We start from the raw sequence: 12,319 nt of genomic DNA on the forward strand, positions 1-12,319 counted from the left end.
ACTCCAAACAATTACTCTTATGTTTTTACTTACCTTCCAAGATTCCATGCGTTATGTTAATCCTTAGCTGGTATATAGAGTGAAATAAGATTATGATATGAAGTAATATGTTTAATTCTGTGATTAAGAAATCACATAACTACTCAACCCAAACATCCTGGGTTGAATCTGAGGTGTTTTTTTGTGTGTTTTTGTGTAAATGCAAATGTTATAACAAACTTACTGCTAGGTATTTTGTGTCTTACGACACCATACATACATCAGTAGCGATCAACATTTATTGTTAATGGAGCTGATGTTGTACCGTTCATCAGACTATATTCCCTACGCTCTGGCCATAAATGTATCTTCCAGTCAGGACCTTTGAGCTTTGTTGAGAAGTAGAGTGGGCACATAGCACTCATTCACCAAGAGAATACACACATTTCCAAACACTCATTTCCATCCGTCAATAATATATTGCCCTATCTCTTAGGGATTCTGTGGTTTGTTCTTCTCTACTGCGCAAATTCAGCATTATTTGTGCTGATTTTCCTCAAATTATTACTGAAATCCTATGATGTTAATATAATTAACTCATATAAACATAGGCTGAGGTATCCAGAAAAGACAAGGGTTTACAACTCTTTTGCGACCCAAAAATGTTAAATAGTTTAAATAAATCAACAAATGATCACCATTATGACTCATGAGTTAGTGGAAAAATAATTTAATATGATCATATTTCAACAATGCAATGGAAAAGCAGGTAAAACACAACATGAAATGGTATCGAAAGCTTTGCTGTTTTCAAGGGTTTACACATAACAACCAAGTCTTAAATGTTCATATAAACAGTCTCCCTCCCTGTGCCTTTCTTTCTTTCTTCATTCTTTCTGTTTTGGTTAACTTCAAGTCCTTCTATAGTGAGGTGTGGGGAGGGGCATAGTCTCTCGCTGTATCGTTGCAGTGGCATCACATCAGGGCTGTTACATCCTGACTGTCACATTGCCATGACAACTGTGACATCAGAACTGTGACATCCCAAATGTTAAATTGCATCACAACTGTGACATCACAGCAGTGACTCACAAATGTCAAATTATATCACAACTTTGACACCACGACTGTGACATTGCCTTCAGGATTGTGACATCGCAACTGGGACATCACAACTGTGGCATCGCAACTGTGGCATCGCAAGGGCGGTGACCTCCAGAATGGTTTATTCAGCACTGTTCGAAGCCCGCCATCAGTGACAGGGCCAGAGACTCCACTGGGAACACGGGATATGAGGTCAGAGGTCAGGCAGAGCATTCAACCGTGTCAATAGCAACATTAACTTTTTATCATTTGGAATGACTTTCATGGAACCCAAGGACACTAAGTAGGTAAATAAACATATTAAATCTATAACAGTAAATATAAAGTATAATAATATCACATGTATTCAGTACTCACGGTGAGGGAAGGAACCTCGGCAGACGGCCTTGTTCAGTATGGTCACCAGGAACATGTGGCAGTTTTTAAAGTCAGACTCCATCTTGTCTATCGACTCAATCCTGAAATCCACAGTGCCATTTCACATTGGTTATCTTGGGCCTTTCTGTAATAAATACATTATTCCACAGTTTGTCATCAAAATGCCATTAACTTAACTTTGAGTGGATGCCCATGTGATTCAGGGGAAATGAGGGTAAACCGTGTGTTGTTGTTATTTTACCTTTCATTAGAGGCAATTGTAAATCAAATCAAATCAATAATGTATCTTAATGAGCTCACTCACTTCCAGGCTCCGAAGCCGGCCTGCCAGCGGTCGGAGAAGATGAGGACCAGATTGAGGACCTTCATGATGGCTTCCTTCACGAAACTGACCTGAGGGTACACCGCGTAGGAGACAGTTGGTGACGGATGCCAAATGCTCTACTGGTTCTTCAAGGCACCGTAAAAAAAAACAACCTTAAAGGTGACATATTATACCACTGGATAGATGAGCAACGTTATATACAGTCCGCTGGGTAGGCTGGTAGACTGATCTATCCAGCACACATATGGGTGGACACGCCCACTTGTGATGTCAGAAGGGGCAGATTTTCAAAACGGCTTGTAGTGGCTCATCGCACTCACACCTGGTGGTGTAGTATGTCACCTTTAAAATCAAAAATGTGTCTCCCTTGATTTTGTGGGCAGATGTGGATTGGGGTAAAATTATGCGTGGGGATACAGACGCATAATAGTCTTCCGAAGTTGGGGTCGCAAAAATGGTCAGACAAAATAATGGCGGCACAGGCCCAAACATTTTGGGAAACACGCGTTGCATGACGTAAAGCCAGCCGTCTCTCGGGCGTGGGCTACCTTCTCTCTGAGCAGGCAGCGGTCGTGGATGGTGGACAGGTATCGGTAGTGGATCTTGATCAGCTGGTCCAGGTCTTTAGCCTCCTGGACCTGGTGCTGGAACTCCAGGCCGGTGCTGTGCAGGATCTACCAGGCCACGTTCATAGGAAACACAGTTTGAACATCAAGATAATGGAGAGCAGGTCGCTAGTTTATTATGGAACATAGACTAGTCGTTTTTTGTACTTGATTTGCCAAAATGCATTAAAAACAAAGAATTTTGTATTATCGTTTGATTTATTTTGTCGTAATAATTTTTCCTTTTCATTTACTAGTTTCTCTTTAAAACAGTTTTCTGTCTCTTATAAGCTGTTACATGACATCACTCTTAGCAAAAGACAATTCAGTTTTTGTTAAGTTTACAAAAACGTGTGTGTACAATAACCCATGACATTTCTTTGAACACACTTTTGTTCTATGGTCTATGTTTTCTTAATGAATAATAATGTTACCAAATTAAAATTGAGTCCAATCATCATTTCTAATGACCTCTGAAGATAGGTCTAGATAAAACAGAATGGCCTGGCGCTAATGGCTCTGGCCCTGGCCGTACCCGGGTCACTATGTAGTTGTGAAGGCTGTTGACGAAGTGCATCAGCTTGACCCGCAGCAGACACATGCGGTGGATCTGCTGGTTTATGCCCTCCTTGGCCGACGCCCCCTCCCCGGCCACGCCCCCTTCTGCTTTCTGAGTGGCTGACGTCAGATCTAGAGGAAGTAATAAGCAAATTATTGAGGTTAAGAAGATAAATGTCTTGTAGCCATGTATTATGCGTCACCTTTTTTTCAGTTCCATTTTTCTCTCCTGTTTTGAACGTACGCTGTGGATCCTTCTATCCACAATACACACTTTGTTCTCTTACTTTCTGACAAGAAACTGCCATTTAAATAATGCAAGTCAATTATGTACATATTATGTATACATTAAGTATTTGGGGGATAATACAGCAGTATTCAAATAAAAGAGAAGAGGGTTGTGGAACAGATGAGGCGACAACATTTTAACCTTTTCCTGGAAGCCCTGTATCTGACTGAGCGCTTCAGCGTGTACTTCAAGCCACATGCTACTTACCGCTGAACCGGACCGTGTCCAGGCAGTACTTGGCCCATTTGATCTGCAGCAGCAGCAGGAACACCTGGTTGTAGATCCGCTGGCACTCGCTGCTGATGACGATGTCCACGGGCCAGGGGACCTTGGGGAACAGAGGAGAGGGGAGGGTGTTTATTCAGGGACGCTCCGAGACAGGAGATGAGAACACACCCGGTGACTGGGTTACCTTGTAGCTCAGGGTCAGGACGTCCAGGTTGTGGACCGGCTGCTTCTTGCGGGCTGGTTCGCTGGTCTCCAGGAAGATGGACAGCCTGGGAAAACAGGACAGGGGCTAACTCTGGGGTTTTTGGCAACCTAGTCAATCTAGTTTGAATGTGACATACACCAAATTTTGCTTATCTACATCCATCTAACGTTAAGTGTATGTCGTTAATAACAGTCTATATGTTTATGAACGGTGTATATGTCTTTATAGCAGTCTGTGTTTATTAACCATGAATATGTCTTTAATCACAGCCTTTGTGTTTATTAAATGTGTATATATAGTAAATAGCATACGTTAACTAACTTTGCATATGTCTTGCATAACAGTAGGTGTTTCCATTAATATCTCCTGGGTGCAGTACCTGCTGCTGTCCTCTGGGTGTCGCTGCCCAACCGCCTCCTGCAGCTGAGCGTTGAGGAAGGACAGCTGCTGCCAGCTCTCCTTCTCCAGCACACGCTCGAAGATGGCCGTGTAGAAGTCGTACATGGTGTCCCCGGCCTCCAGCAGGAAGTAGTTTCTCATCGCCTGGAGGTACTCCAGCAACCTGCCAACACATCAACACTTTTAATATTGAATGGACAGCCTAGCCTGATCGAGCAAAGCTTCAATGGTCAAAAGTTCCCATGAAGGGTTTCTAATTAAATTGAATATAGCATAATGCAGACAAAAGTCTAAAGGTCACATTAAGGCATTCCAAACCCTTCAATTTCCATAGCAGAACATAGCAAAGCCTAGCCTAGCATCATGTAGCTTCGCTTCGTTAGTCAGAAGGAGACCAATGTTATTACGAAAAGATAATTACATAGAAAAGATGTATCTTTTTAGCAATTCACTCAATAAACTCCCATTTCCCTTAGCGCGACGGGAGACTAACTTTAGCCCCGCTCTGCTAAAAGTAACGCTTGATGCTCACTTGTAGTCCTTCTTGAGCGTGGTCATGAGGTTCCCGCAGCACTGGATGTATCTGCGCTGGATGTGGGGGTACAGGCAGGAGCGGAGAGTCAGCTCAAAGCTCTGGCACGTCACAGACTGGGAGGAGCGATCCACGATGAACTCCCCGCCGGAGAAGCGCTCGTGGAAGTCGCTCTGCTCCAAATAAAGCCTGGGGGTGGGGAGAGATGGGGATGAGAACTAGTAGTCACTAATGGCTGTGTAATACCTGAGGTTCAGGGAACTGCAGCCAAACTGATGAAAGTGTGAATATATATGTTTAATGGGGAGCTGAATCACGGTGGTCTCACTAGTGGGTCTGGGGTCTGGATGATGGCTCAAAAGTACAAGGTGGGTCCTTTGTTGTGGCTGTGTTCTTGTGAGGTTGACAACCCAGTCAATGTGTGAGTGTGTGAGTGAGTGAGTGATGAGTAGCCACATTTCTCTTGTATGACGTCAACGACGGCAAAATTGCACTCCTCACCATCCCCGGAAGAGAGGGAACCATCCCTCTACGTTGTCTCGCAAGATTTCTTCCTTGTTAATTAAGGGAGTGTTTTCATTCCCTTTGGGGGGCTTGGGTTAGGAGGTGTCATATATATATGGCCTGTAAAGCCCTTTGAGACTGTAACTGTGATGAAGTGCTGTACAAATACAATTTAATTGAATTTAGTCTTCCTATCTAAAGATTGGTGGCTCTTCCAGTACGTTCTCCAAAACCTCTGCCGGTATCTAATCTAATGTAGTCTAATTTAAGGGCAGGAAATTGAGAGCCCCCACCGGTAGCCAATCCATGGTTACAGATCGGATAAACCCCTGTGACCGATGGCGACCGCCCACCTGGCAAAGTTGATGGCGAGCAGTGGGTCGTGGATGTCGTCGATCTGCAGGTGTTGCGCCACGATGGACTGCATCTTGATCAGGCTGCGCTTAGTGGCTTGTTGCTCGGTTACCGCATCCAGGGGCGAGTCGTCTCTGCGACAGAGCCGCGACTGAACCGACTCCAAGAACAAAGTGTACAAGCTTTTCCTCTCCGCGTCTAGAACACACGGACACACGTGCACGCACATGCAAACACAAACACACACACACAAACACAAGTTTATGGCTACAGCAAGGTGCTAGAGCCACTGCAAATATTTTTGTTCACAACCTTTTTCAAAATGAATTTGCCAATGTTAGTGAGGAGGTTAGCCTAAGAAACCATGATGATAAACTACTACTGATTTTACTTGCTGAAAAGTGTACATCCCTTTACAATTGTACATGGTACATGGATATGTTACCATAAAAAGGCTATTTTTAATTCCTGTCATGTGAAATTGTTTATGATTAATGAACTAAATACATGTATAATTATATATAATCACTTTAATGAAGACCATCTTGGAACGGATGGCCCCTAGTTTGTGAAAACCCCTAACCCTGGCATGTTCTATAAAGTTACAAAAATAAACAGAGCGTATTTTCCATTATCTTTCGATGTGAATTCCTGCCTGCTACTAGCCTGGCTCTGCCCGCCTAAGTACTTTCACTCAATTAGTGAATTTCCCTTCACTACTAGGTCTGGGTCTGCGGTATGTTAGTGGGTTTTCTCTGTCTACATTTTGTGCGTCCAATCAGCGAACAGAGTGGCTGAGGTCATTGACGTTAAAGTCAGCTCTCGTTGACGGACATCTTCACGCCCAGTGATTGGTTTGTTTACAGCCTGCGCGCAACGTGATTCCCAGCCAAACGTTAGTGATTGGTTATGGCAGATCCAGAGTGGCACTGGGCAGATCCAATAGTTTTAAACTTCAACAGACACCCGCCTTCAAGTGAGTTAACATTTGTCAATTGAGTAGGTCCAGACTCTCTGTGCAAATGAAATGAAGTACGAGAGTCTGCTAGGACCAGGCTAGCCTGCTACCACACTTGCGTAACAAAACTGTGCATACCATTCTTACTATGTAAAACCCAACCGAAGAAAAGAAATCAAAGTCACACAAAGTCATGCCGCAACTCACCTCTAGAGGCGCTGTCGGCCGGCACGCTCTCCTTGCAGTCCAGGTTCTTGAGCAGCTGCATGCTCTTGCCCGCCATGATGATCTGCTTGAGGACGGGCTTGAGGAAGGAAACCATGGTGGGCTGCCGGCCCCCGGCCCCGGAGGTCTGCTCCCCGGCGGAGCTCCCGCTGCCCGCGTCATTCATCCGGTCCTCCCCCTCCACGGGCTCCGAGATGCTGTACAGCGTGTAGGTGGCGTACCAGAAGTCCCGGTGGTTCACCGGCACGTCCTTGTTCCTGGATGGAGGGGTTAGGGTTAGGGCTCAGGGGGCAGGGCTGTATGAACTTCTATTTGAGATATGTATGCATAAATGATACTTTAACATAAGATGGCAATGTATTTTTTTTTTTTTTGTATTATTATTTGGGTCTTTTAGCCTTGTATAAAAAAAAAAAATCTCTCCCTGTGACACGCACATTTCTCATCTATATATATTAATTTATATCCTGAATTTCCTGTCTGGGATTATTATTTCCCTGAGGTGAAATTCCGGTTAACAGCAAGCAAACACACAAGGAAAATCCACATCGTGATTTGACAGATCAGTCGTGTAAATAAAAGAGGTCCCAAGGCTGACCTCTGAATGATGAACTCCCGGGCGGGGTCGAACAGCTGTCCGTGAACAATCCACTCATCCACGATCTCAAGGTACGGACGAACCGTCTCCGTCCACAGAGAGAACAGCAGAGCCACCTGGACACACAGAGGGGAAACATGTTCACAATAGTCTACTCGAGTCAGTACTAGTTCTCCCAGACAAATAGGAATAGGATTCCCATAGGAAACAGTATTTAGAATAGGGAATTTAACTACTTTATACCAATATATATAGATATATATATATTATGTTTCTATATTTAGAAATTCAAAACAGTGACTTTAACCACATCAGAATGGTTGTATTCAAAGCTTGTTTTGCTTTCTATTCTACTCAAGATTCTAACTACCCCGGTCACGCACTAATATGCAAATAGATGCAAATCACACAGCACATTCACTTCAGAAGGGAACATATTGGGTGGGGGAGGGGAGAAGGTGGGTATCCAAGGACCCTGGAAAGGGTCACAAGCGCAGGTAAAAGCTGAAAAGATTCTGGCTGCCAATTTTCAATCAGTTCAATAACAATGGTGAATCAAACCATACTATTAAAGACCTACATTTGGCCACTTAGTCATTAAGCCCCTTTCATCCAAAACAACTTCAGTGAGTTCAGGTGTCACTAAAGAGCAGGCTGGAACTACAGGGAACCTGGTTATGGATGACTCCAGCTTAGGTTGAGTTCATTGACATGTTAGCAAAACTATGTGAATAAACAGAGGATTATAGGGATTATAAATGTTGTGGACTGCCAGAACTCCTGAACCCTGAAGGGCTACACACACACATCCACACGGTAAGAGGGGTGAACCCTAAAGCTAAACATATGTCGGGCCATAAGACGCTGTGGATGAGCGTGTCACGTGGGCTGTCCAAATTCACACCATGTTCAGAAAGAGTTTCCCACGACGGATCATTTTTCACCCGAGCCCACAGATTATGGATCAAACCACGGAGCTCTTGATGATCCCCTATGACCCCCTGACCTCATGACCCCTGACCCCCCCTGAGTCTCACCGTGTGCTCCGAGGCCTCGCCCACGCTGTCGTACTCTATGATGGCCTTGTAGAGCGTGTTGAGGAGGTGGGACGCCCGCACCACGTTGGTGGTGTCCACGGGAACCTCGGCCACGCCCGTGCAGAACACCTTGTGGAGGACGCGGATCTGTGCCAGGTGGGGGCGGAGCCGGACCAGCACGGCCGACAGAGTTACCGTCTCGTCTAGGTGGAGCACAAACACACACACACACACACACACACACACACACATATAAGTAATAACACACACATCACATGTGCACGCACCCACACATACACATAAATTGACATGTGCATGCCACCCCCCCACACACAGACACACGCAAACAATTTCAACAATTGAACTTTAACAATTGTTTCTTCTTACTTTTAGCCAGGGTGAAAGAAATCGACAGGCCCAGTAAGTGTGTGATTTCACGGCTGGTGGCAGAATTTAAATGTTTTGCTTTAGGTGAAATCTGATCTAGTTGTTTAACATTCAACACCAATATGCAAATACATGCAAAAACAGCTGTCAAATCCGCTTACAGTGAATTTGTATACAAGCCCCCACGGCAAAGCTTTAGATGTTTCAGAGGGGGGGGGGGGTCATCTACGAAGACCCACCTTTGCCGATGAGCTGCTTCTCTATGGTGGTGAGCTCCTCCCGGAAACTGGAGAAGTACTTGTAGAGGGCCCACACGAAGGCCTGGTAGGTCCGGAAGGGGGGCTCCCGGCACGAGGAGTGGGAGGAGGAGGAGCAGTGGGAGCCGGAGGAGGAGCTGGGCGGCGGGTGTCCGGGCTCCGAGGAGTGGCCCGTGACCTCGTCGATGAACCGCTGCAGCCTGAAGACCGCCTGGCCGTACACGGCGATGTCCTCCAGCACCGAGCGGAGGCAGTTCTGCAGAGGGAGAGGACGGGCTGTTAGCGTGGTCCGTGGCGCTCTGCCGTAGGACACATCAGGTTAGGGCTCATGTGTCATGAACTGAATATGTATGCATATTGTTAACGATCTTGTGACGTTTTTATCCGACCCGCAAAAAACAAGAAAAATCTGATAGATGCCACGTCATGTGATTATTTATCAATATCCTCGATGACGCCTAGGCCAATATCATACAGATCCATATCTGATGAGACATTACATATTTTTACACCAATCTTAACCATTCCTGACTACAGACTACAGTGGACACAAAGTAACAAGTCTAAACTGAATCCAGCACTTACTCATCTCTGAGAAGTTCTCAACCGCAGATTTGTGTACAGTTGTATTAAGGTCAAAAGAAAATTTAAAAAAAAAGAGCGCTACAAAAATGGCCGAGGTCCGGACCTCAGTGACCTCATAGCTGGCTACAGGCATGCCATCATCCCAGTGGACGTATTCAAACCGCACCACAAAAAGTAGTATGTAGTAGCTGTTTGTACATACACAGAGATATATATATATATATATATATATATATATATATATATATATATATATAAGGCCTCTCAAACCTTTTAATATAAAATATATATTATATTTCACTTTGAAATATCGATAGGTTATAGGTCCACAATCTCCTGCGACCCATAATATGCATTATCCGGTGATAAAGCATCTCAGGAGACCCGAAATGGGGCCCCGACCCACGGGTTAGGAACAGGGCTTCTAGAAGGTTCTAGAGGAGGAGGCTCTCACGCTGGTCAGATGGGTCACCACTACGTCGTTCCTCACAGACACCTTCCCCTCGTGGAACTGGAATATGAAGAGCTTCTTCACCCCTGACAGCAGCCTGACCACCAAGACAACAGATGAGACGTCAGGACACGCTACAGAGAGCAGGGTTTTTTCAGCTTTCATTGACAGCCTATACTGTCAATAATATCTACCTCAACTGTCAATAATGTTAACATTATATTAAATGTTTTTTACTTCCCCACATTGTGATGTACTTCTGTGTTAATTGTACTCTTATTAAGATTTTTCCCTTTTAGTCCATATTAAAGCAATCTAATTTAATTTCTACTTATGTATTGTGTACTTGCTGCTGTTAAACGTGAATTTCCCATCCAAAAAATAAATCAAAAGAAACATCTAATCTTTTCTTACTTAAAGGGGCAGTGTTCAGTGTTCCTTCTTACCACAGCGTCTCGCGTATCACCTGCGTCTCCGTCACAAAGGCCTTGTCTTCAGGAAGATACAGCGGGTCAGTGTTGTACAGGTACTGGTCCCTGTTCAGGAAATACAGCAACCCGAGCGTTACCACTGAGCCAAGAACACCCGACCCCCTTGTATCAGAGCCCGTGTTCATGGCACCGACTGCACTGCTTTTTTCAAACAGCTTAACCTTTGTTTGCCTGTCTCTGGGTTTGGGCGGAGGTTTTACCTGTCGTTTAGAGAGTTAAGGGGTTTTCGTATAATGTGGCATGTGAAACCCTTCGATACTGGAACTGACACTGAAAATAGGACTAGGAGCTATACAAATAAAATGGCTTGACTTGTTGCTTGGAACAAAGGTGTGTTGTTCTCTGAACTTGTATTTTCCTTCCTCTTTTTGGATTGGCATGTGGTCTCATGCAGGCAAAGCCCTTTGAGACTCAGAACTGAAAACGTTTTTTCAAATCAAGGGGGAAGTTTCCGAATCCCGGAGCTTCCTAAAAGACTGCGTAGGACTTTGAAACACACACTAATAAAGGGATCATAATGGGATTACTCAGCCTAAGCGAACTATGGTGCGCACGTCAACTTACAGAGGGTAACTGTGATGTTAGGTGTTGTAAATTGAAGGTGACTTATGTCATGCAGGGAGTTAAGGTAAGGACGAGCGAGGGTGTCACATACCAGACGTTGAGAAGGTTGGAATGCAGATGGAGGCTGTGGGGGAACCGGGAAGCGTGAGTAACCCAATACGGGGTCACCACATGCTGCTCCAGCCAGGCCCTGGCATCCGGCTCTCCCACTGAGATACAGTAAGACAAGAAACACTTGGTTCAAGAGGAATTTAGATTAACATGTATCAATGGTCAATGTTCTGGAATGGGATAGTTTCAACAGACTATCTACTGTGGCCAAATCTAATCATCTATGTATGTTTTATGGTTTTATTTGGTCTGTCTATTTTATATATATTCAGGGTACACACTGAAAACCAACACAGACACACACGTCCACGCTCACACACACTCCCACACACACACACACACACCTGTCCATGTGAGGGCGAGTGCCTGGTTAGTGTTGTCCTGGTCCTCCTGGGGCGTTCGGTCTACCTGAATACCCGAATCCTCTCTGCTGATTGGCTGCTGGGGGTCCTCTTCATCACTCTCCTCTTCTGACCACTCCTGTGACATAGAATAAAATAAAGTACAATAAGTACAATAGAGTAGAAAGAGAAAAGAGTAGCAGAGCATAGGGCACAGTAGAATAGAATAAAAAATAAAAAACATAGTAGAGTAGAATAGAATAAATTGTATAGAATAGAATACTGTACGATATAATAGAGATGTTTAACTGGGATCTAATACCAGAACTACCTGTCTTTATGATGTGTAGAATATTTTTCTTTTATGTAAGATAACTACTACTTTATTATGGGCTTAGCTATATGCTATGGTAATGCTAATAATAACTGTAGTAATATCTTATAACAGTTGTAGTTACTTGTCCATTAATGAATAATTACTTATTACCAGCACAGTTAGTTGTAATTATTCTTTTGTCGCTTTCGTTACTTATTAATTAATGGCTCTTTAGACATTACAACCACACAGAGCTCACTTCACACTTGAACTAAAGGACTCTGTGAACCCAGGTCTCCAGCTGACTACGAAGCAGTTATACAGAGGGGGTACTGACCGGGGTGTCAGGGTACGGCCCACACTCCAGGTCTTCATCCTCCATCAGGTACTTTGCCCAGTCAAAAGAATCCTTCACTTCTACAACGACCACAAGAATAAAAAATATTAGTAAGCTTCAGGGTTGGTCAACATGCAGAATATGAATCATTAAAGTTGTATTCAGTATGATTGAGCCCCTCCAAGTGAGAAGGCAGGAGAC

At 44.3% G+C, this 12,319-nt stretch overlaps 1 protein-coding gene across 2 annotated transcripts; it reads right to left on the minus strand.

Moving 5' to 3' along the window:
- Positions 1–710: 710 nt before the first annotated feature.
- On the minus strand, positions 711–12,194 carry tubgcp5 (tubulin gamma complex component 5). Of its 2 annotated transcripts, none has more exons than XR_013811967.1 (19): positions 12,119–12,194; positions 11,469–11,604; positions 11,105–11,222; positions 10,405–10,494; positions 9,962–10,055; positions 8,905–9,178; positions 8,279–8,481; positions 7,242–7,357; positions 6,626–6,900; positions 5,460–5,658; positions 4,603–4,791; positions 4,051–4,233; positions 3,651–3,735; positions 3,446–3,566; positions 2,927–3,081; positions 2,335–2,460; positions 1,766–1,854; positions 1,441–1,585; positions 711–1,255 (listed from the first exon to the last, which is right to left on the minus strand). XR_013811967.1 is itself a non-coding variant. In XM_079739666.1 (19 exons), exons 1-19 carry the CDS (start codon positions 12,161–12,163, stop codon positions 1,209–1,211), a joined length of 2,646 nt encoding a protein of 881 aa, XP_079595792.1. In that variant the 5' UTR covers positions 12,164–12,194; the 3' UTR covers positions 711–1,208. The 2 variants fall into 2 exon arrangements, 1 of the variants encoding a protein (XP_079595792.1); XM_079739666.1 differs by having other exon boundaries at positions 1,441–1,541.
- Between the last annotated feature and the right edge of the window lie 125 nt (positions 12,195–12,319).

The sequence above is a fragment of the Pollachius pollachius genome (genome assembly GCF_949987615.1).
Source record: "Pollachius pollachius genome assembly, chromosome: 7".
Taxonomy (NCBI): domain Eukaryota; kingdom Metazoa; phylum Chordata; class Actinopteri; order Gadiformes; family Gadidae; genus Pollachius; species Pollachius pollachius.

Bases quoted from the DNA above. Each gene is read 5' to 3' on its own strand.
- tubgcp5 (XM_079739666.1), bottom strand. From the start codon at position 12,163: ATGGAGGATGAAGACCTGGAGTGTGGGCCGTACCCTGACACCCCG. The intron at 1,542-1,765 runs GTGAGTGAGCTC...TGTGGATTTCAG, and splicing joins GCCGGCTTCGGAGCCTGGAA to GATTGAGTCGATAGACAAGA. The intron at 1,256-1,440 runs GTGAGTACTGAA...CCGTGTTCCCAG, and splicing joins CCGAGGTTCCTTCCCTCACC to TGGAGTCTCTGGCCCTGTCA.